We start from the raw sequence: 23,982 nt of genomic DNA, 5'->3' as shown, positions 1-23,982 counted from the left end.
ACACTGCAAATGCTGAAAAACACAGTCCAATAGATGCAAATGTACGTAGATGTATTTGAGGAGTGACGGGTGGTAAGGATTTTTCCTTTCGTTCTGAATTTCAGCGTCCCGTAGTCACAGCTAACCAGGGAGAACAGCGCCCACGGCTCTGGGCTCGCGGCAGGAGCGCCCCCTGGAGGACGCGCGGCCGCCGGCTCCCTCCTCGCGGTCGCTTCCCAGGCCCCTGCGGTCCATTCTCCGCGGAAGGGCGACCAGCTTGGCTGCCCAAGCGCTGCTTCATGTTTTCTGCTGCAAAGGACATCAAACTGCTTGGGTGCTATTAAAAATATTTAAATAAATGTCCCCTAATTCCTAGCCTAGGAAGCGGGATAAATTGTGTCGGATTTTTCCAGAAAAAAACTTTTTTTTTTTTTTTTTTTGAGAATAAAACAGAAAACGAACAGCAAATAAACAAACAATGACAACAAAAAGAAACCCTTCCCAATCACATAGACAGCTTTAATTTATACCTCCTATAAAGCAAGGGCATCCCAAGTCCAAAAGTGATTGCAAACTTTGTTTCCAGAGAAGTGACCTTTGGTTTCAGACCAAAGCAAAAATGAAAGCCCTTTCTGCAAGGGTCTCCAATCCAAGAGCACGTGGGAATCTCCTAGGGAAAAAAATGGTGACATACCCCAAGAAAACTCATAATGATTTTTTAAAATAACAAACTACACATGGAAACAATTCACAAGGGAAGCCAGCAGATTAAAAAAAAAAAAAAAACAGAATGATTAATCCTCCAAGCACTTATAACAACAGAACAGTTCAAATGAAATGATAAATCATGTTTAGAATGATTAAAGACATAAAGAAGGAACAAAACCCATATTTAAAAAACAAAGTTTTGTGAAAAAAATACAGACTTGAAAATGAACCAAACTGAAATTCTACAATTGAAAATGACCCAAAAATGTCATTTAAAAATGAAAATAATTTCGAGACCAGGGTTGGTGATATAGAGAAGTAGAAAGATTTGGTGAACTGAGACATAAATGGGAGGGAATTTCACAGAATGCAGTGCAGGTACAAAGAGGCAGAAAATCCGAAAGTGACTGAGAGGTGGGAAAATGACTAAGAAGGGCCAGACTGGAACCCGTGGGGGTTCTGAGGGAGCTGGGAGCACTAGAGATGACCCTTGACATCAATTCTCCTTCCAGCTCCTGGCAGACTGCCTGTCCCATGGCTGGAGGGGGCACGTGACGAGTTCTGGCCACTGAAATGCGAGCAGCCTGGACCAGATCACCTCTCAGCTGATGGGGGTGCTGAGAAGGTCACACGCTCTGGAAGGGGCAGTCTCCAGGTGGCGGGGGAGAAGCCTCCTGGAGCAACTGGGACAGATGAGCAGGAGCTTGAGGAGCCCGAGGGAGACAGCTGTGAGGAAGTGGAGGGAAGATAACAAACTGGACCCTTCAAACGTGTCTTGCAGCAGCTGCTGGTAAAGCGCGGTCATTTTCTTTGCTCATTAGGCAGTGTGTCTTTGAATGTCCTGGCAGCGTGGGCACAGCGATTCTTCTGGATTGTGCCAAGCTTGGCTTGTCATTGACACCCTAGACACTCCCAGAGCTGCCTTGTGGCCATGTCTCCAGACCTGCCTATTGGAACCCAAGTCCAGCCCAGCCAGCTTTGCTCCATTCAGCACATGCCTCACTGCAGGAGAGAGAGCAAGCAGTAGGGAAGGAAGGTCAGGTCAAGCAGGAGGAGTACCTGCTGCCACGTGGAAGCCCAACACCTCAGTGTGCCTACACTAAGGCAGGACAAGTGTCAGCAAAGGAGCCCCTGGGGAAAGGGGCTCCCCCTGGACCCCCGAGCTCTGTCCCCTCACATCTAGGAAGGACAAGGGTATCAGAGCCTGCCTGGGTGGGGCTAGAGGCCACAGAGCCTGGCTTATGGAGATGGCCCTGGAGCCGGGGGCCTCAAGGTCCATTTTGCAAGGAGACAGGAGAGCCCAGGAAGGATGCTGTGGGGAGTGGAGACGGCAGAACAACGATGGGTGAGGAAGGAGCTCTAGCCTGGTCCTCATCACCTACACTCCCACCTCTGAGGGGCCCCTGGGGTGGTCAGGGCTCCCCCAGGCTCTCCTGAGCCTGGGAGGGTGTATGAGACCCAAGTTCAGGTCCGCTCAGGACAGGGTACTTGGAAGGGTGGGTGGGCGGTCAAGATTGAGAAGGGGAGGCATCCATGTGGGAAGGATTGAGATGGGGAGGGGCTGGTGGGGGAGTGTGTGTGTCTGACCACCACCAGTCCCAAAGGACAGAAGGGTCTCAGCTCAGTGTATCAGGCACTGTGTCCTGTGGCCCCAGATGGAGCGGATGGACCACTGGACTGGGAGTCAGTCTGGCCCTTTCCCAGCCTCCCTTTCTCTAAAGGCATGACGAGCATGATCCTACATGGCATGCAAGCCTCTTAGCTGAGACGGGGGTTGGGAAGGGCCTGGAGACCAAGAAGCACATGTGAGCACCTCTGGAGGCCCCTGTAATCCCTTCTCTGCCACACAGAACAACTCGCCTGGTTGGCTGATCGGAGATCTTAGTCCTTCCACCCTGGGGCGTCCTCATCCTAAGATGATCCTTGGTCGCCAGGAGCTCCCTGGCCCAGGTGAGAGGTGAGCAGGAAGACAGCGGGAGGTTGAGCGGGCCAGCCAGGTTGGTGATGGGCATCTGTCAGGGTAGCCCTCAGAGAGGTTGGTGAGAAAGGCTTTCCTGGTGCAGTGCCCACATAGGTCACACGGGGGCAGCACAGGGCTGCATGTCAGTGACAGCCTCCTACTCCCAGGTCCGGCTTCCTGGAATCCCTGAAGAATGGGGAGGGGGTTGCCACACCCGCCCCAATCCCTTCTCCAGACACTTTGTCTGCAAAACACATTGGGCATGGAAGCAGCTTGGGGAATGTGGTGAGTTCTCAAAAGGCAACAAAGAGAAATGCAGATCTGAAAAGGCCCCTTGCAATCCTCCAGGTACCTCACACTGTTCAGAAGTTGGGGAAAACGGGGTTCGGAGAAGTCAAACCACTTGCTCAGATTCGTCCAGATCACCAAACTCCCAGTTCAGGCACTCTCGGCCTCCCTCTCGGGAACATCACTCCACGGCTGGTATCTAAGCGTGGAGGAAGGAACAGCCTGTGTGTCCCCAGGATCCACTGTCTGGAGGGGAGACAAAAACACATGAGTGACTACTGAGTCACGTAGAAAGCAATCAGGGCCAAGCTAGACAGAGGTGAGACAAGGAAGGAAGAGTCCTCAAGCAGGTCAGGAGGTGGGAGACAGGGTGGAACCCAGGAGGCCGTCATGGAGGAGGAGGTAATGTTTGCACTTGGCCTTGGGGTGAAGGGGGGATGAAGTTGACTCAGTTGAACAATGGGGAGGGTGGGCACTCCTGATGGCACAATGGCTTGAGCAAAGGCAGGGAGACAGACAATGTGGAGCAGAGGTGAGGTGTGTGCCCTCTTAGGGAAAGTTGGCCGGCACCCTAAGGTCCGTGTAGGCTGCCTTTGGAACTGGAGGCTGGCGTGGCTTTGGAATTTGCCTGAATTCCACATCATGTTGAAAGTGTAGAAAAATGGCAGTTTCTCCAGATTATCTCATGTGGAGGTGGGAGTAAACAAACGATCTCCATGGTGACCGTGGGGAGGCCAGCCCCGAGGAGGGAAGCGGCCACTCCCCATTCCTCACCCGTGACTCCAACCCACAGGGCCGCAGGAGCTGTTGCCCACAGGGAACACAGAGGGCCCCTCACTAACCTCAGAACTGGCAGGATGGGGGCAACCCAGGATTCCTGGGCTCTGAGGAAGCTTCAGACCATGAGATGGAAGGGCCCCTGGAGCAGCCGGTCCCTCCTGTTCGATCCCCTAAAAAGTCAGGGGCTCAGCACACACAGAGCTCAGCTTCCTCCCTTCCAGATGGGTGTGGGACACAGAGGGGAGGCAGAAAGAGGGGGCAGAGGCCAGGATCAAGGCTCTGCCCAAAGGCCCCTACAAGGCTGGCACCAACTGATGGGGTGCACGGAAGAGGGGGTGGGGCACCGTTCATGTCCGTTCTGCTGCTTCCACAAGGAAATGACTTGAAGAGGCCACCTGGTCCTGACCTCAGTCCCCACTGCCTGTGTCGGCCTCCCGGCCCAGACTGTGCGGAAGGTACGGGTACCCACCTGACTTCACTGCCCGCCCCACCTGCCTCCTTAGAAACTGGGGAGACTTCAGGGACTCAGGGGTGAGGACAGCTGGTTAAGAGGCAGGTCCTGGAGATCAGCAGACCTGAGATCCAGGCCTAACTCTGCTCCTCAGGAGCTGGGTGGCAGGGGGGTGGTCTCGGGCTTATTAGTGTCGGCCCCTCTCAGCCTCAGCTGCCCCACCTGTATAAGCAGAAGCCCTCTCTCAGGGTGGTGGTGAGGCTCCACGGAGACACTGAGCACAGGCCCTGGCGCGCAGCACGTGTTCCGTAACAGCAACGTCGCTGTCACTCCGTCGCCTCGGGTACCGTGGATGCCTCTCGTCTGCCTCCGCGCAGACAGATGCCCATCTCCTCATTCCGCAGCATCCTAGCCGATGCTCAGGGCAGGCTTAGTGCTCTTGGCCTTTCTGCAAAATGCCCTCCAGTCAACTCTGTGTTTATTTATTGCAAGTCAGTTACGCTTATTCCCAAGTCTTTCTTATGCCAATTGTGCTTGATATCAGAAATGTGTGATTTAATAAATATAGAAACTAGCAGTTCTCAAACTGTTTGTAGCCAGACTCCTTTGCACTCTTAAAAATTATTGAATATTCCCAAAGAGCTTTTGTTTATATGGTTCACATCTATCAGTATTTGTTGTTGTTCAGTCGCTCAGTTGTGTCCAACTCTGCGAGCCCATGGCCTGCAGAACACCAGGCTTCCCTACAGGAGAAATTAAGGTTGAAAGACTTTCAAAGCCCATGAATGCACAAGCGTGAGTCCATCAGCTATCAGAGCAGGCTTCAGCCTCTAGAATTCATCATTTGTACTTTCGAGAGGAAATGAGAAGGTAAAGAGTGAACGACGTTGGTATGGTCATGAGTCTTAGTTTTGCCTGGTGGGTCTCTTGAAAGGGTCTTGAGGGTCGCCAGCATCCTCGGACCACAGCTTGAGAACCGCTGATGTAAACAAATGAAATACGAGTGGAAAATATGAGTCACTTTCTGAAAACCAGGTCGGAAGGGTTGGTAAGTCCCAGCACACACGAGGGGAGTAACTACACGTATGACGAAGGACTCTGCCTTCTGACGCTTCACAAGGGCCTTTCAGTTCTCGTACGCCTTTAGAGAACAAAAACCAGAAACCAGTGCTGATTCAGAACGATGTGGTTTCAGCCGCAAAGACGACCGAAACTCCAATCTGCAGACTCATGTTTGGGCAAAAGGCTTTGGCCCTTATATCAGAAGACAGATACATGAATGTACTTTAAATATTTTAAGTAAAAATCAAATGTTTAAGACGTGTATGTGGTTAAGAAGGATTTACGGATGCTCCGAGAATTCTGACCTCACCCAGCCCATCCCGCCTACCGTGGACACAGCTCTGGGCCTCATCCGGGCCTCTGACCTCTGACCTTTGCCCTCCCCCACCCCCACTTCACACAGTCAGGGCCCCATAAATACGTGGTGAAAGAACCAGTGAAGCAGTCACTGAACAGACGAGCAGCCTCCCCTCTACCCTAATGCCCGGCCCAGAGCCTTGTGCAAAGTAGATGCTCAGAAAACCCTTGCTAAGAAGTTAAATGCGGACTCTGCAGACTTTCTAGCTGGGTGTCCCCTTGGTGCCTTTGAGGCCACTGGGCAGGGCTGAGTCCAGGGACAGCCTGTCCGTTTATGTTGTGACTCCAAAGCCCCCACAGCCAGCCCCCTAAAGTCTTCTTGGTCCTGTGAGTGGGAGGCTTGGCCGACCCAGGACTCGGAGGATTCCTCTGCCGGCCCGAGTCTCAGCGGCAAAACCCTTCTGGCCGAACAAAGCCGTGTCTGCTTCCCTTTGTTTTCCCCTAGAAGCTCTGGTCACCACCTAGACCCCTAGGTGGGCAGGTCTGCAGAAACCTCTGCCCAGAAGACCCAGAAACTGCTGCCCTATGCCTAAGGGTATCAGAGATGGGGCTGACATGTGAAATGCAGACAGGCAGCTGGGGAGGGGGAGGCTGATGAGGAGTGGGGAATGTACGCTACAGCATGGTTAAGAGCTCTGACTTGGAAGATACAAAGGAAAACTTCTGAATTGACATTCTGCTCGTTCTTTCCAGAGATCGGAACTGTGGGACCTCAGGTAGACGGGTAGCTCTCGGATCCTCACTTTATACTTTCATGTACCATTACCGGGGCCTGTGGTGTCCGCAAGGAGATGGGGTGGACACAGCCCCGGCCTTGAACCCAGCTCATCTGGCTCCAGGCCCGGGGCTGGCCCCACACCCCCTCCCCACACTGTCCTCTTCGGGGGCCAAATTTGGTGGGTGCAAGTCAGACTGTGCCTTTCAGGGGAAGAATGGTGAAGAAAGATGGCCCATGACTCCAAGAGAAGAGGCTGGAAACCTTCCAGCCTTATTCCCAGGACCCGGGCTTTCTCTGCTCTGGGAGAAGGGAATTTCTCAGGGAAATGAAAGGCGGGGTCCCCCACTACCTCACGGAGGTCTTGGGAAAGTCCTGAGACTCGGGAGGCCCAGGGTCCAGACAGCCTGCTTCTAGATCTGACCTGGGCCTGACCTTAAAGGGCCCGCTCAGAGCTGGAGGTGGACAGAAAGCCCTGGGAGCCCTGGCAGCCCCCCATGCTCACTGCCCTGCTACCCCCAGCTGGGGTTCTCCACTGTGGGGGCTGAGGCCCCCTTCTACTCTCCTTTGTGCCCCAAATTCGAAGCCGGGCACCCACAGAGCAGGGTACTCACACAGGATGGACAGCCCTACTTCTTGCTCTGCCCAAGTGCGCGGGTGATGAACGCAGGTGCAACCGATTGGTCCCGACCCCTGGCGGGAGGACCCAGCCGCTCCAAGTGGCAGACAAGGGGGAACGACTACTATTCCTCCGGTGGGGCCTCTGCAGATGCTGAGGTGCCACCACTTCCGTCTCTGTGGTGTCCTCGTCACCTGCAGGCTCTCAGGGACAGCCACCTGCAGGTCAAAGAGGCCCAGGACTGCCCAGCCTCCGCCCTGCCCACTGGGACCTGCAAGAGCCGTTCTGCAAAGGATGGGCACCACGAGGGGGTGGGGCCAGGCACCATGAGGGGCAGAGGCAGGCAACACGAGGGGGGCGAGGCCATGCTGACAGGGCAGGGCTTCAGCAGCAAGGACGGAGCCAAGGTCACGGAGTGGAGGTCAGCCTGGGGCCACGAGGCCCAGGTGCTGACAGCGAGGTTGGTGGTTGCTTTCCAAAGGCTTCCCTCTTGGAGGCCGGTGGGTCCCCAAGAGCCCCTCGGGGGCCAGAAAACATTCTAACCGTTTGTGTGGTTTTCAAAAGCGACTCCCGTGGAAGCATGACTCACTTCAGAGCAGCTGAACTTCAGAAACTCAGAAGTGCCCGTGTGGCTTCTGCAGGTCCCCCTGGGACCACAGCAAGGCTCACTTGGAAGAAACATATGAAGGAACCACTCGCCATTCGCCCTGTCTCCTCCCTCCTCTCACAGGCGCCGTCTCAGAACAGAACATTGGGAAGCTGGGCCTCCCTCTGCTAGGCAGACGCTGCCCACTCAGACCTGCTTGTCCGAAAGGGGCAGGCCAGTGGGCACCCCCTGCATCCTCTGACTGCCAATCTGCTCAGGGAACCACCCCCTGTTGCTGACTGGATAAAGGTTCCCAAAGATGCCTACATCCTAATTCCTGGAACCGAGAGATATGTCATGTTACCTGGGAAATGGGCTTTGCAGGTGTGACCTGTAGATGAGAAGGAAAGCTGATCCAGCTTTAGCATCCTGTAGCCCAGAGTCCAGGTGGTGCTAATGGTAAAGAACCAGCATGCCAATGCAGGAGACTTAAGAGATCCCGGTTCGATCCCTAGGTGGGGAAGATCCCCTGGAGGAGGGCATGGTGACCCACTCCAGTATTCTTGCCTGGAGAGTCCACATGGATAGAGAAACCTGGTGGGCTACAGTCCACGGGGTCACAAAGAGTTGGACACGACTGAAGAGACTGAGCACTCAATCTGAGAGAAAGTTTACACTCAGATATAGATGGTCCTCATCAGAATGTTCCCTGAGAGCTGGGTCCCGAGTGGGGGTGGGAGTGGCCTCACAGCAGCGGGGGTTTTGGACAGGCCCCGGGGGAGGGGGTCCTGGGATCCACCTTCCAGACACACCCATCTGCCCCCATCCCCGTCTCCCACCGCCCCTTCTCACAGGGCCAGCACCTTCCTTGCTGAGTGAAGCTGTTCCTGGCTTTGCCATCAAGAGCTGGGGATTTCCTCGTTGGCAGGCCCGGCCTTGCTACCACCTCTCCCCTCCGACACACCAGTATTGGGGGCTGTGCTGGGGAGAGGAGAACCCAGAGTGGGTCCTTCCAGAATTCGGGAACCGACCCGGCTTCCCACTGCCTCCAGGATGACCCAGGCTCCCGCAGCCCCAGACCTGAGGTTACCTCATCTCCCTCAGGCTTGCCCTGGCTGCACCTGGGGGCCTTGGGGTGTCCAGGGACAATGACATGCACACAGTGACACCAGGAACCTCAAAGTCGCAGCCCCCAGGGGCCAGGCAGGCCTGAGACATGAGGAAAGCAGCCTGTTGGGAGCAGCAGGACCTTTGATCACCCAAGCTTGAAACCTGAATGTCTGAAGATGACATTAGGCCCGTCTTGGACAGGGCTGCACCTCACCGCCCTTACTCACACCATCCGCCGGAGTCCCTGGGGACGTCCACGTCCTCTCTCTCACCGTCACCACGCGTGGCAGGTCCCCTGGGTACAGGGTTCATAGTGCAGCAGGCGAGACGCTGAGCTCCTCCTGTGGCTCCTTCACACGCCTGCACTCAGCGGACACACTTCCATGGGTGCTGTGACGGCTAAGGAGGAAGGGCGTGCCCTCTGGGGTCCACGTTTAATTACGATCAGTATTAACAAAAGGACAGCACAATGATGGTTCATAAACACACCTTAACGCAACGAAGGGGGCATAGTTTAATACAATCGGATGCACAGCTTTGGGGACACACAGTAACCTGGGTAGTGAGAGAGGCTCTGATTCGCTTTGGTTTGGGATGATGGGCTCAAGGACCACCGCTCGAAATGGCAGCTCTGCTGTCACCAGGAGAGGGGCCTCGCACACAAGAGAGCAGAGGAAAGCAAAGGCGACAGCCAGCCAGCCCTTTGGAGAAAGGCCCCTGGAGAAACCGTGTCCGTGCAGACGGTGCTGACTGGCACCCACGGATGGGCCTGCGTCTGTAGAAAGATTTGTATAATAAACCAAATAATATTGGAACTCAGACTTTCGGTTAACACTTCTGTAAGAAGTAGAATTACGCTGCATGTTGCTCACATGCAGGGGGTGCGTGAGCAAAGTCCTCGTGACCACGGTTGGGGCCGAGGAGCAAAACGTGGGCTGAAACTGATGAGCTGTTGAAGAACTGGCAGAGAAATGAACCCATGAATGGGGGTTGAGTCCAGAGCAGAGGGGGCTGACAGGCAACAGAACTGAAGGGAACCTGCTGAGAAACACACGCACACACCCACACACGCACCCCTGTACTGCAAAGAAATACACACGTATGCGCCAGTGATATCTTCCTACAGAACCTCGCGCTCAGGACAGGTCTCCTGTGCGCTGCTGCTCCAAGTGCCACGGGGAGAGAGGAAGAGGGAGCCTGTCCCTGAAAGTGGGTGCTCGGGACCCGGGCTGCTCCACAGCAGAAACAGCCTGGCCATGCCCGGGCGAGCCTGCCGCGCGCCTTCGAGTGGACAGAGCATCCCACCTCCAACGGCAGTAGGGATGGGACAGCTGAGTGAATCCTCAGCCCCATGAGTGGCGGCTGCCCGTGGAGGCGTTTGCACTTTCTGACTGGTGGTGTGCCTGGCACCTCGACCTGGAGACCTCTGACTCGCAGAACCTTCCACTGACAACCGTGTGCAGAGTTTAGCTGGGGGTCCCGCCTGGGGGCTTGTGTGCAAGAACGGCGTTCAATCTTTCCCATCACCTCCAAGAAACAGCAAGACCGTCAGCGCATCTGACAGCAAACCGAGCTGCCAAGTGGCCCAGAAAGTTCTGTCAAGGATCTGCTCCTGGCTTTCTTATATGGAATCCCAGCACAGCTCGTCCGGCCCAGGCAGAGCTCACATGTCTATTTCTGGATCCGAAACGGGCATTCTGCAGTTCGCTGGGTGAGGAAGGCCCTCTGGCCACGTACGGAGGAGAAGGTGGTAACAAGCTCACCACAGAGGAAGGCAGAGCAGTGGAGCCTGTTGCCCCCAGAACTAAAACCTCCCAGCGCAGGCAGCTCTCTGAGGCCCTCGGGGGCACAGCCAGGGCCAAGGTGCACAGATTTTTCCATCGATTCCTTCAAGGTGTTCAGTCTGGCATTAACAGCGACCATTTCCCTTCTGATTTTAAACTGAATTTATATCTCCAGTTAGAAATTGAAAAAAAAAAAAAAAAAAACTCTTGAGAAAACATCTACGTGGACAGAAAAAGAGAGCTCCAGCCAGTGAATGCAGAAAGTGGTTTGTTTTAAATACATTCGCTTTCTTTTTAAACATAAGTAAAGTCCACGAGGACAGAAGGGGAGGAGGTCCGAGACAGGAACATGCTACCCAAAATTGACTTGTGTCTTTTCTCTCGTAAATAGTGAAATTGATGGGGTTTATATCTGAAGAGACAGAAGGGCTGACTTTGGGGTAAAAGGTGAAAAAAAAAAATGAAAGAGCCTCCATTCTCCGCCATCCTGAGGTTTAGTGACCTGAACAGAGGATTGTGAAACTGAATGTGTAGTGTGTATCCTGGCCTTCCCTGGGGTGGGGCCTCCAGTGGATCTCGGAATCGTCAAAGCCCAGACTCCACACCCAGCACCCTCCTGCACCCCACCCAGCGCCCGCCTGCCTCGTCCCGGAGCCTGGACACTCTCAGAGCAGAAGGGGACCCCTTTCCAAGTGGAATCTCCAACAGCCTCCATCCAAGGCTTGGTGATGGGTCCTTGCTGGGCTGCGTGACGTCACAAAGGATTCGAAACCGGGTTCCACAAACACGGGCCCAGGGAGGGGGGTCTCCTCCAAGCTCTGAGTGCAAGGGTTCCCCAAGAGAGACCTTCAGACCATGGAAGTCACAGAAACCGCGGCCCTGCTGGCGCTGGGAAGCCGGTTTCACGTCTTCCTCCACAGGAAGGCCTCGTCGGCGAGGACCTGCGCCAGCCGGGCGTTGAAAGGCCCGTAGAAGTCCCGCAGAAGCCTCTGGGTGACTGGCCACATGGGCCCCAGATCCCGGTCCTCAGGACGCCGTGTGTTGGATGCTGGGCTCTTGGTCATCAAGGCCTCTTGCTTCTCACTTAAGGGTCCTAGAACGCAAAGGAAAGAGCCTGTGAGGCCAGTGAGGGGCATAAGAAACCCTAATGAGAGAATCCAGGCCATGCTTCCTGGGAAGACAGGAGGTTCCTGTAAGAATGTGTATGGAGATTCAGATTCTTTGGCTGGATTCATTTCGGAGTTGCTGAGGGAAAGTGAAAAGTGAAAGTGAAGTCGCTCAGTTGTGTCCGACTCTTTGTGACCCCGTGGACTGTAGCCTACCAGGCTCGTCTGTCCATTGGATTTTCCAGGCAAGGGTACTGGAGTGGGTTGCCATTGCCTTCTCCAGGGGATCTTCCTGACCCAGGGATCGAACCCAAGTCTCCTGCGTTGTAAGCAGATGCCTTCTACGTGGTCTGGTGTGTTTGCCATCCTGGAAGCACAGCTGAGTCTCTGGGTGCAGCCTCGCCTCCTGGTTTCACTTCCAAAGCCCCGTAAAGAGGAGCCGGCCTGTGCCTGGAGAGCTGTGGCCTGCCACACGCGGCCTCCGCACGGAGATGCTCTGCAACCAGCCACTCGAATTCTGCCTCCACCATTTCCACTCCAGGCCGCTGCAGAGGGCCTCGTGGTGGAGCCGTATTTCTCCCCGTGTGTCCTGCTGTGCAGTCACCACGGGGGGAGGGGTGGGGGCCACCCGTGCCCAGGGACCCCCCCACTGGCTGAACCTCCACCTGCAGCAGGGGTGTCCGTGGGGGGAGGCCCAAGAACAAACCAGCAGGTGCTGCCTCCCAAGAGTGCGGCCTCCACCCCCAGCCCGCAGGACCTGAAGCCTCTCACTGGCTCAACCTCCAGGATCCCCACTCGGCCTCTGCGCCCCAGGGCTCTCAGGGTCAGGCTGAAGTCCTGAGTCCATGCACAGAAACTACACCCCAGTGTCCCTGGGTTACGTGACAGGGAAGGAACGGACTGGCCTTTGCCAGCGTCCATCTTAGGGACCAAAGACGAGTCACTGAAATGTGCCAGAGTCTGCAGGTGGCCCAGTCAAAGGAAAAACGGTTCCAGGCCTTAAAAGGAAAAGGTAATCACACTCGACTGCATTACCAGGTCTCCGCGAGAAGGAGACAGGAATCAAATGACAAAAGGGCCCTGAGTCCCAGCGGCGGGCAAATGGATCTCAGGAAATATTCAACTGACAAAACTCCCAGGCAAGCTCATCAGACAGGGCTGCGGGGGCGTCTGGGTGGCTGTGGGGGAGGAACGTGCAGGCCGGCCCAGCCTCTCGAGGGGTCCTGGGTGCTGCCCACCGGGGACCCTCTGCACCCGTGTACACGCCTCTACCAGCCGTCACTGGGGCCAGCGAATTAGCCTGCCACCACAAAGTGCCACCAGGGACTCGAGGGGACGGTCTCCTCTGGGTGGGGACAGGGTCCTTCACCCTGGAGGCCCAGGAGCCCAAACCTGGCCACGTGGCTCTGCCTCCAGGGGTCCCAGCAAAGCAGGGACAACCGATGACCTGCCCATCCCCTCCCCCAGGCCCTGTGGCCTCTGAAAGACAGTTCCAGCAGTCAGGACACCCTGTCCATTCTCATGGCGCAGCTCACACCACTCCTTCCAAGATCCCTTCAGCAGCTGGGACCCCCAAGTCACATGTAAGGATTTCACGTGTATGAGGACACTAAATCACTCCTCGCCCATGTCACCATCAGTCACTCGGTGATTCAAGCCTTGCTTCCTCCTCTCCTTCCACTGGACCATAAGCTCCCAGATGAGTGGCTGTCTCTTCCTCCCCGGAGACCGCCTCCCTACACTGCGTACAAGGCCCCATCTGGAGCTGGTGCTTCACCAACAGGCGCTAATCTGTGGCTCTCCCCGCCCAGGCCCACCCTGCCCAGGCTCACGGAGTCTGCCTGGGACCCGGCAGGTCGGTGTCCATGGAACTCCCGCCCTGCTCTGTGGGTGTCCGGCTCAAGATTCATACCAAGGCTGAGGAACTGGAAGACCCTGTGCATGGTGTCCTTGACGTTGGAGGCGTGGTCTTCCAGGCGGAGGATGAGGAACTGCTCCTTGCTAAAGACGGTGAGCCAGTCTAGAAGGTACACGGCATACAGCCCAACCTGGAGCCTCACCTAGGACCGAGCAAGAAGGCGGGCGTTAGTTCAGGGGTAATTCCTCCAAAACCGTAGATGCTTTTCTATATGCACTACACATTATAAACCAACAGCGGGAGGAATCCCAGCAAACAAGTACCTTCAGAAGCTGGAAATTTTATGTGGACCGAAATGCTGGACTGGATGAAGCATAGCTGGAATCAAGATTGTTGGGAGAAATATCAATAGCCTCAGATATGCAGATGACACCACCCTTATGGCAGAAAGTGAAGAACTAAAGAGCCTCTTGATGAAAGTGAAAGAGGAGAGTGAAAAAGTTGGATTAAAGCTCAACATTCAGAAAACGAAGATCATGGCATCTGGTCCCATCACTTCATGGCAAATAGATGGGGAAACAATGGAAACAGTGAGAGACTTTATTTTTGGGGGCTCCAAAATCACTGCCGATGGTGACTGCAGCCATGAAATTAAAAGATGCTTACTACTTGGAAAAAAGCTATGACCAATCTAGACAGCATATTAAAAAGCAGAGACATTACTTTACCAACAAAGGTCCGTCTAGTCAAGGCTATGGTTTTTCCAGTGGTCATGTATGGATGTGAGAGTTGGACTATAAAGAAAGCTGAGTGTCGAAGAATTGATGCTTTTGAACTGTGGTGTTGGAGAAGACTCTTGAGAGTCCCTTGGACTGCAAAGAGATCCAACCAGTCCATCCTAAAGATCAGTCCTGAGTGTTCATTGGAAGAACTGATGCTGAAGCTAAAACTCCAATACTTTGGACATCTGATGTAAAGAACTGACTCATTTGAAAAGACCCTGCTTCTGGGAAAGATTGAAAGCAAGAGGAGAAGGGGACGACAGAGGACAAGAGGTTGGATGGCATCACCGACTCAGTGGACATGAGTTTGAGTAAGCTCCAGGAGTTGGCGATGGACAGGGAAGCCTGGCGTGTTGAAGACCATGGGATTGCAAAGAGTCGGACATGACTGAGTGACTGAACTGAAGTGTTTTTTTAAGTCTTTATTGAATTTGTTACAATACCACTTCTGTTTTTACATTTTGGCCAAGAGACATGTGGGATCTTAGCTCTGTGACCAGGGACTGAACCTCCACCCTCTGCATTGGAAGGCGAAGTCTCAACCACCGGACCACCAGGGACGTCCCCAGAAGCCGGATTTTCAACACCACTCGCGCTTGCTGCCCTGTGCAGGCCTTTGTGTTCCATGCACAAAGGATTCCCACACTCAGGGTCTCGTTTCATCCTTAGAACCACCCTGTAGGTATCTTCACGACATAGAGAGGACCTGGGTGAAGGGAGAGGCCAAGGTTACGCCCACCAGTGGCATGGAATTCCTTTACACAGGACCCAGCTGCCTTTGCTTCTATACCCAGCACGCAACAGCCGTGAGAAACACCTGCAAATGCCCAGCAACCAGCCACAAGAGGAGCCGCCAAATGCCAGGCACCACATGGAGGTCTATGACCTTCAATGTGTGTGCACATCCCAGTCTGAGCAGCGTTGTGTGAAGCCCTTCCTGTCCACCTGCACTTCGGGGTCCTTGTCCTTCTCCTGTGCCTTCTCCCATGCCAAACTGCAAGCGTTTGTGGTGAAGCGTTAACCTGACCCACAGAGATGTCTGGCCTTGGTCCTTGACTCCTGGGAGGCCACCTAAAGCCACCTGGGAAGTCCTGCCTGATGAGAGTATCTCGCTTGCCAGGGGGGCGGGGGGGTGGGTCTGGCCACTGGACAGTCTAACAGCATGACTTAGGATGGGGGCTTTGGGCCTCGCAGGACCAGTCTGACCTCCAAGAGGGACTGGACGGGTAAAGGTCAGCCAGGTGGGCAGTAAGTGATGGAGCCTCGAGAAACGCTGCAGACGCCAAAGGCTTGGATGGCCGTCCCCGGCCGGCAGTATGCTGCGTGTACCATCACACGTGCTTCTCCTGGCTGACTTTAATCCGTGTCCCTTCCCTGCTGTAAACCGTAACCACGAGTGTAACAGCCAACCGTGTGCTCTGGGATTCCTTCCAGTGAATTACTGAACACGATGGTACTTTGGGGGACGTCCCCCAGTTTGCAAACAGTGTCAGAAGGGAGAGTGGTCTTGGGGACTGCTCCCTCTGACTTCACAGTTGGCTTTACAAAGCTCCGGAAAAACAGTGAACCCTTCCCCTTCTGCTCTGAGGCACCCCCTTTCTCCAGCACTCCCATCCGTGCCCCCCACTCAGGGACCCCACTCTGTGTCCGGCCTCTGGTTGTGCCTCGTCTCTTTGTTCAGGCACGGTCCCAGCCCCCTGCCTGGTGCTCCCACCTCGAGTCTCTGAGGGTAAGCTCCCCACACTGATGCCTGGCCTCACCTGGCTCTCCTTGTGTGCAAAGTCCTTGGCCTGGCTGGACCCCCAACCCACCCCCTCCCACGTGGAGCACCTCTCAGTGCGCAATCCTGGTTCCTGACGCAGACTTTCACCTCCTACTTCCGCTCCCTCCCAGCTCGACCTTGACCTCCTTCCTCCAGGGTGGGGACCAGGATCCCAGTCGTCATCCCCTCATCCCGCATGAGGCCAAGCCCCCTGGCACTCCCACGCTGAACACCTTGACGACCATAAGACGGTGAAACCTTGACAAAATACGTACAGACGCTAAGTGGCTTCATCTCTCGCTATTCTTTTTTTCCATTTCATTGTTCTTCTAATTGTGTGGGAGGTGGTGGAGGAAGAAAAACAACTGGAGGGAGGAAAGCTGTCTTCAGAATTCATTAGCTGCCTGCAGCCCTCAGGTTGCAGCTACCTCAGACACCAGCTCGTAAAAAGACCTCAAGCTGGGCCAGAAATAAAGAGAAAACAGGAACGTGCCAGCCTCAGAAATAAACACATGTGTCGCCTCCAACACAGACAACCACTGTGAGCACGGCTTCTTGCTAAATCATTGAGAGCTTTCTGTTCTCAGCCTGTCTGTCCCTCCAAGGAGGACCAGCCTGACCAAGTTTATCTCTTCCAGAGAACCTGCCTTCGCTCCTGAGAACCTTCTAGAAGGTTCTAGAAGCTCCTGCCTTTGTGGCAGGACGGGGGTGTTTTAAAGTAGCTGCAGTGGTCCCTAGACCCGGCCACAGGGGACAGCATTTCCCTGGAAGTGCGTCTGTGCCTTCATGGACGGAACCCCCCCGCACTGGCCAGGCAGGCCTCCTGCAACTGAGTCTGTCTTCCCAGGAGGGCTGGTCAGCAGCAGAGGGACCGTCTGGGGCAAGCAGGAAACAAACCTGAGAGGGCTCTGCAGGGGCAGAGGGGTGGGCAAGCCCTCCCGGTATCCTGGACACTCCTGTCTCACTCCAACCCCTCAGCCCCCACCCCCACCCCCTTACCAGTCAAAGGAAGTGCTGCTCACCTCGAATGACAGTTTCTGGTTCACGGAGCATCACTGCTAACAACCCAAGACAGGCTCACACCACCCCTCCCCTCATCTTTCCCCAGTACCGATCAGAGAATCAAAGTGGAATGGGGATAAAAAAGAGTCTTTAGGAGAAGTGCCCAGTATGTTTAAAATTTAAAAACATTAGAGCTGAGAGAGGCCTTTGAGTTTATCTGCTTCAGCCGGCTCTGGGTGGAAACACAAGAGGCCCAGGGAAGGCAAGGAGCCTGCCAGGGTCGGTTGGAGAACACCCACCAGAGCCTGGTCCCGAAGCTGGGCCCTCGCCCTGGGGACCTGTGGCCCCATCCCAGGCCGGGAAAGAGCTGAGGAGTGCGGTGCAGGGTCTCCCCTGACAAGAGCACACGAACCCCTCTGCTCCTCATTAGGGAATCAGTTGGAACTCTCCACCCGGCTTCTCCACTAGTTTCACAGACTACCCATTCACTCATTCATTCTGCAAATATTCTAGTGCATCCTGCATGCCAGGTTACATGCTAAGCAACGGGGATGTGCTGCTATGTAACAGACATGGCCCCTGGCCACGTGGAGCTTGCAATCTGGTGGAGGTGGAGCTAAACTGGTGAAGAACAATTATCTGTAATGGCCAACTGTGATCCAGGCTGTGGGGAAATGAAAGGTGTGGAAAGAAAGTGAACTGAAGTCAAGATTAAAGCAAGACCCGAAGGATGAGGAGCACGTATCAGGCAGGGGCGTGGGGTAGGCTCTGGAACCAGGTGTCCCCAAGACGAGCGCCCAAAACAACCCCTGGAGGGCTGCTGCACAGGCAGATGGACCGCCCCCCACCCCTCCCAAAGCTCCTGATTCTGGAGTCTGGGACTCAACCTGAGAGTATGCGTTCCCGACAAGTCCCCAGGGATGCCGATACTCTTGGTCTCGGACCACACCTGTGAATCCCTGCTCTGAGGCAAGAGGACCCAGCAGGGGAGGGTTCGGCTGTAGAGCAGTGATGGAGAGGGAGATGGGACGTGGGGAGCAGGAGGGCAGGCAGGCGGGACCGGCTCCCGGGCTCAGGGGCCAGATTCTGTGTTGATCCTTTGTGTGCGTCTTCCCTGCAAAACTATACACGCCAGCAGGGCGGCCTGGGATCCTACCTGCTCCTCTGTGCAGCCAGCTCTTAGGGGAGATGCTGACTGAACCGCCTACCCCGGCCATGCAAGGTAGGAGCCACTTGCATGAGCTATCTTAACAACAGGTCAGGAACACGTGGTAAGGAATATGGAACTAACAAGCTACCACAAACCAGAATAATTCAGGAAGGGTCAAGAAAAGAGGAGATGCCAATCCATATGTTCTACCAACCTGCCAGAATCCTCCTCGCTGAAATCCATCTTGGCTGAGCCATGCACCCACCACCAGCTAGGATGGAGTCAGAGTGATTGGCCAGAGACAACTTGGAAACTAACCCCTAACAACTTGGAAACTAACGAAACCTAAAACTTTGAGCCGCCTGTTGGAGCGGTTCTCCTGGGTTCCCTTACCCTGCTGCTCTCCACAGGGGCTGCTGCTGCTGCTGCTAAGTCGCTTCAGTCCTGTCCGACTCTGTGCGACCCTAGAGATGGCAGCCCACCAGGCTTCCCCGTCCCTGGGATTCTCTAGGCAAGAACACTGGAGTGGGTTGCCATTTCCTTCTCCAATGCATGAAAGTGAAAAGTGAAAGTGAAGTCGATCAGTCATGTCAGACTCCTAGCGACCCCATGGACTGCAGCCCACCAGGCTCCTCCATCCATGGGACTTTCCAGGCAAGAGTGCTGGAGTGGGGTGCCATTGCCTTCTCCGTCCACAGGGGCACCCCTTCCCAATAAAGTCTCTTGCTTTATCTGCATGTGTGTCTCCTTGGACAATTCATTTCCAAGTTAGACAAGAGCCCCCTTCCTGCAACGCTGTCAGATAAAATAGTCTAGACAACAAAGAAAAGGGAGGGAACCCTCTTGACTTCGAACCCCATCACACCTGGGGGTTCCCCGGCCCCCACCTCAAGCAGATCCACCACGGGGAGCAAGCCTGTGGACCACACTCGGGGGCTGAAGGAGACTTACCACTGTGGCAAGCCTGCTGAGAAGGCACTTGGGACAACCCAGGGTGCTGTGCAGTGCGAAACCATCCCTTAGCTACACCATGCTGAAGTCACCAGTAACAGCTTCTTTTACATGGGGAAAAAAAGAGGGGATAAGGAGATCAAACCAGTCAACCTGGAGGGAAATCAACCCTGAATACTCATTAGAAGAACTGATGCTGAAACTGAGGTGCCAATACTTTGGCCACCTGATGCAGCGAGCTGACTCATTGGAAAAGACCCTGATGCTGGGAAAGACTGAAGGCAGGAAGAGAAGAGGGCATCAGAGGATGAGATGGTTGGATGGCATCACTGATGCAATGGACATGAACTTGGACAAACTTCAGGAGATGGTGAAGGATAGGGAGGCCTGATGTGCTGCTGTCCATGGGGTAGCAGAGTTGGACACGACTGGGCGACTGAACAACAGCAGCAACCACAAGAAACATACAGCTATATTCCTGAAGGCAAAGGAGAGCAAAAAAAGAGGGATCGATGGAAAAAAATTTTGCATTAAGACTCAGTCGGAGAAGCACTGAAAGTCACTGGTGGGTAATTTTTTAAACCAACAAAACAATCCAGCATTAGAGAGAACACTCTTAAGACAATCAGAGAGTTGGGTCCTCACGTCTGCCAGTCCTAATTGCAGGGTGTGTTTCCGAGCCTTGCTAAATAATAATCTTCCTAAATGCACCCTCTTTCTTTTGCAGGGGGGGAGGAGTGAGCATTGCAACTGAGCCATCAGCGAGGAAGAAAGCAGGGTGCCAGCTGAAAGGGCCCATCAGCTTTTATAGATTTTACATCCATGAATATTTCTTTGGCATTAGCCACCGCTCAAAGGCATGGGGAGAGGCATTTGCACATTAAAACGCTTCTCTGTTTAAATGCTAAAATCCCCATCCACAATGCCCTGGCACAATAACCGCGGAGCAGCCCTTCCGCATACGCACAGGCATGGCGTTGTTGAGGGTGTTGTTGTAGACGCAGGCACGCAATGAATAATCCAGCATGCAATTTTCAAACAGCTGCAGAGCTTCTGTCACTTTTTCATGGAAGTCATCTGCAGATTTATTCGAACTTGCAAAGTAGAGATAGTCGGAGTACAACCTGTGAATAAAACAGATGGATCTTTTTACCCCCAGGAATGTGAAATCGCGCTATCTGCGTGACAATGGAAATCAGCAAGCAATTATGTTACTTCGTTCAGTTCATTGAGACACCACAGCTCTCTTCTTCCCTAGCCCACGAGCTGCTTCCAACCGCCCCTGCCCCGGCCAATCTCCCCACCCTTCACAGGTCCACCCACGCTCTCCTGGACGCAGGCACGGTCTACACGGCCCCAGGCAAGCCCCATTCATTTTTTCTGTGCTTTCCTCTCTTTTGGTCCTTTCTAGGCACCTTGGGCCAAGGCGGTTTTCACAATGAGTGAACTTTGAAACAACACCAGATTACAAAGACTGTACAAGAGCAGAGAGGCCATGAAAATTTTATGCCCCTTCCGGTTCCTATCTCCCCTGTTCGTGGCAACAATAACAGAACAGCTGTCGCTCTGCCAGTATTACAATTCTGTGTGAGATTCCTAGCCCATTCCAGACTCGGAAAGTTAAAGCAAAATTATGAAATGCATCCTTCTAGGTTGATAGGAATCTATTTTTAACACAATGTAGAAACATCTCCACCCCAGGTCTAACGGCATGCAGACACCAGTAGACCTCCACACGTGTCCACGCACATGGGAGCTGTTCACCCAGATCCCACAGCATGCACACAGGACCTGACAGTGTCTCTGTGTAACCAAACTGTTCTCAGGTTCCTCTGGGCCTTCTTCCCAGCTCAGCCTTGACTCTTAGACTTTCCTTGTCTGTCTCTGCATCCCCCAGTTTTAACAAGAATCCTGCCAGCTCGATTTAGCCATTTAGCCAGACTCTCCCCTTAACCCTGCTGTTTCCTCTTAGTTAGCTTCCCATCCGCCAACCCACATCCTCCTGGGCTACAAATTCCCACCTTTTCTTGCTGTATCTGGAGTTGACCCCGGTCTCCTTCCCCTACTGCAAGATCCCACCTCAGTGGTCCCTACACCTATAGCCCTCAATAGTCACCTTATCATTCTTTAACAGGAGTCAGAATAACGATTCTTTCTTTCTTTTCCCACAAATCCTTTGCACCAGGGAGTCCTCTGGTGGCTCAGATGGTAAAGAATCTGCTTGCAATGTGGGAGATCTGGGTTCGATCTCTGGGTTGGGAAGATCCCCTGGAGGAGGACACGGCAACCAACTCCAGTATTCTTGCCTGGAGAATCCCATGAACAAGGAAGTCTGGCAGGCTACAGTCCATGGGGTCGCAGAGAGTCGGACATGACTGAGTGACTATGCTTTCACTTTCTCCAAATATATTGTATTGTACTTTAACACTACAGATAGATATTTCCTTTGATGATGGGATAATTCTTTTCTTCTATCAAATAAACAAAAGAATGGGCTTCCCTGATGGCTCAGTGGTAAAGAATCCGCCTGCCAATGCAGGAGACACAGGTTCAATTCCTGGTTCGGGAAGATCCCAACATGCCCCGGAGCAACTGGACCATGCGCCACAGCTACTGAGCCTGTGCTCCAGAGCCTGGGAGCCGCATCTACTGAGCCCACGTGTTGCAGCTAGAGAAGCCTGCACACCCTGGAGCCCGAGCTCCACAGGGAGAGAAGCCACTGCAGTGAGAAGCCCGCACACCCCAGCTGGAGAGTAACCCCCACCCGCCGTGATCAGAGAAAAGTCTGAGCGGCAATGAAGACCCAGCACAGCCAAAAATAAATAATAAAATAAAAGTAAAACAAAACAAATTATAACACTATAATGAGCACACCTTTGTTTTAAAGTCCTCAGCCCCAATTTCCCTTGTGGCCTTAACTTTTGATCCCCAGCTCCTATACTCTAAGTCATGGTGGGAAGGATGGGTATAGCGTTAAATTCATCTGTAAAACAGGAAAACTCCTTGTGCTTTCCTCACGACAAGGTAATCCATATAAACCTCAAGGGTGAGCCTTGTTATCAGTTTCTCATACATCTGTCCAGAAATTTTCAGTGCACCCTCAAATATATATCTGCATATCTTATATTTTTTAAAAACACAGACGTATCAGGTTATATTGGATGGGATCAGATAATATATCTGTTCTTATGGCACTTCTCTAATTATTTAATTAGGGAGAATTTTGGACATTCATAAAAGTAGATAAGATAATATATACACTGCAGCCAAACACAAACAGATTCCACTGTTGTAATTTTTTTTTCTTTTTTCTTTTTTCTTTTTTTGCAGTTCCATGCAGCTCAGTTCCTCACCCAGGGTTTGAGCCTGGGCCACGACAGTGAAAGCCCAGAAACCTAACCACTAGGTCACTGGGAAATGACCCAGCAATTTTTTACTTTAATAGAATTTCCAAGTTGAGAGTTTTCTACACCTCTTTTCACCTCTCCTCCTTTTTCTGCTGGCAGAGAGCTTAAGTCTTCCCCCCCTCCCCCCCCCCCTTTTTTTTTTTTTGAGTTTTTCAACACTTCCCCTTTTGTTTCTGTCTCATGCCTTTTTCAACACACACCTCCTGCCCCCCTCCCCGCCCCCGCCCCATGCCCAACACCCTTCACACACACTCAGCCCGGGGCTGCCTGGAAACCAAGCAGATGCAGACTGGCTCCCTGCTAGGCAGTGGCATGCCTCTGTCCCTCTCGGCTCCATACTTTCTATCCTCCCAGCATCTCCAACCCGGCTTCCCTCTTTCCAGTGAAGGAAACAGCAGATCTTACTAGGGTCTCACAGGTCTGGGGACTGTAGCTGTGCACCGCTGATTGCACCCAGGGCTTCCTTCTGGCTGTTGGCTACCCTCACCCCCCTACAGAGACAGCAGTGCCCTGGGGGCACAGGTGGGCTGCACACACCCCTTCTCCAGCACCCCTCCCCACTCACTAGTGAAAAGAAAAGAAAGTGAAGTCGTTCAGCCATGTCCGACTCTGCGACCCCATGGACTGTAGCCCACCAAGTTCCTCCGTCCGCTGGAGTCTGTAGCCCACCAGGTTCCTCCGTCTGCTGGAGTGGGTAGCCATCTCCTTCCCCAGGGGATCTTCCCAACCCAGGGATCAAACCCAGGTCTCCCACATTGTAGGCAGATGCTTTACCATCTGAGCCACCAGGGAATCCAAAGATTTCCTAACAACTAGAGCAGTTTCTCAGGGACTGATCGTCTTCTCCTCTGGCATTTGGTACAGTGCCTTCTGCATGGCCCTTTAGAAATCACCCACTGCCAGTGTCCAGAGAGAACACCTTGGAGAAGTAGTGAGGTGTCTGGAATCTGCCCACAGATTGCCTAGAATCGATGCACACACACTGGAAGGAGAGTGCTCGTACGTCTCAGCCTGGTCAGCCACGCCTCCAAAAGGACTTGCTTCAAGACTAGTCCTGAGAGATGCTCAAGCACTGGCAAGTAGATCTTCCCCCAGATCCATGTCCAGCCACGTACATGACCCCATGACACTGTGCTTGTCGATTACAAGCGGCCCCCACATCAGCTGTGCAGCTTTCCCTCTTCAAACACGGGACCTCCATCAAGACTGAGACATGGCACCTGTCACCGCAGGCTCAGTCACAGCATAAGAGCTGATGGATAAATGCCCGAAATCAGATTTGCGTGCAGCTCAAAGTGCAGTTGGGCGGCACACACCTGGGCACCTTGTAGCAGCGAGTCTGTTGGAGGCCCCTCCAGGCTCATGCCGTTTCCTGTGAGTGCTGCCAATTTACAGCTTTGCCCAGGAAAGATGCCGGGGGGGAAGTGACCGATGCCTCTGAGACTGTCATCAGAATCTGGACTCTAATAGGGAGCTCAAGTTTAGAGTCGTTAGCAAGGCCTCCCACACAACCATCTAAATCAGCTGGTAGAGCTGGAATGCTATCACATCGACTGCCACCTAAA

At 53.7% G+C, this 23,982-nt stretch overlaps 1 protein-coding gene across 2 annotated transcripts in view; it reads right to left on the bottom strand.

Annotated features, from left to right (window-relative positions):
• Window positions 1–477: 477 nt before the first annotated feature.
• CHST15 (carbohydrate sulfotransferase 15) overlaps window positions 478–23,982 on the bottom strand; it is an 89,199-nt gene continuing 65,694 nt past the window's right edge. The window contains exons 6-10 of one of the 2 annotated variants that reach the window (XR_003508982.1): window positions 19,978–20,134; window positions 13,418–13,565; window positions 8,843–11,492; window positions 4,389–5,145; window positions 478–3,181 (exon numbers count right to left, since the gene is read on the bottom strand). Coding sequence is in view for 1 of the 2 variants with exons in the window: in XM_027529588.1 (XP_027385389.1) it covers window positions 11,302–11,492; window positions 13,418–13,565; window positions 19,978–20,134 (496 nt within the window). In the remaining variant the exon portion in view is untranslated. Of the gene's footprint in view, window positions 3,182–4,388; window positions 5,146–8,842; window positions 11,493–13,417; window positions 13,566–19,977; window positions 20,135–23,982 lie in introns of those variants that run through there. The other variant, XM_027529588.1, reaches the window with a different exon arrangement.

Source organism: Bos indicus x Bos taurus, chromosome 26 (genome assembly GCF_003369695.1).
Source record: "Bos indicus x Bos taurus breed Angus x Brahman F1 hybrid chromosome 26, Bos_hybrid_MaternalHap_v2.0, whole genome shotgun sequence".
In the NCBI taxonomy this organism is placed as follows: domain Eukaryota; kingdom Metazoa; phylum Chordata; class Mammalia; order Artiodactyla; family Bovidae; genus Bos; species Bos indicus x Bos taurus.
This window is presented reverse-complemented; position numbering and strand designations above follow the sequence as displayed.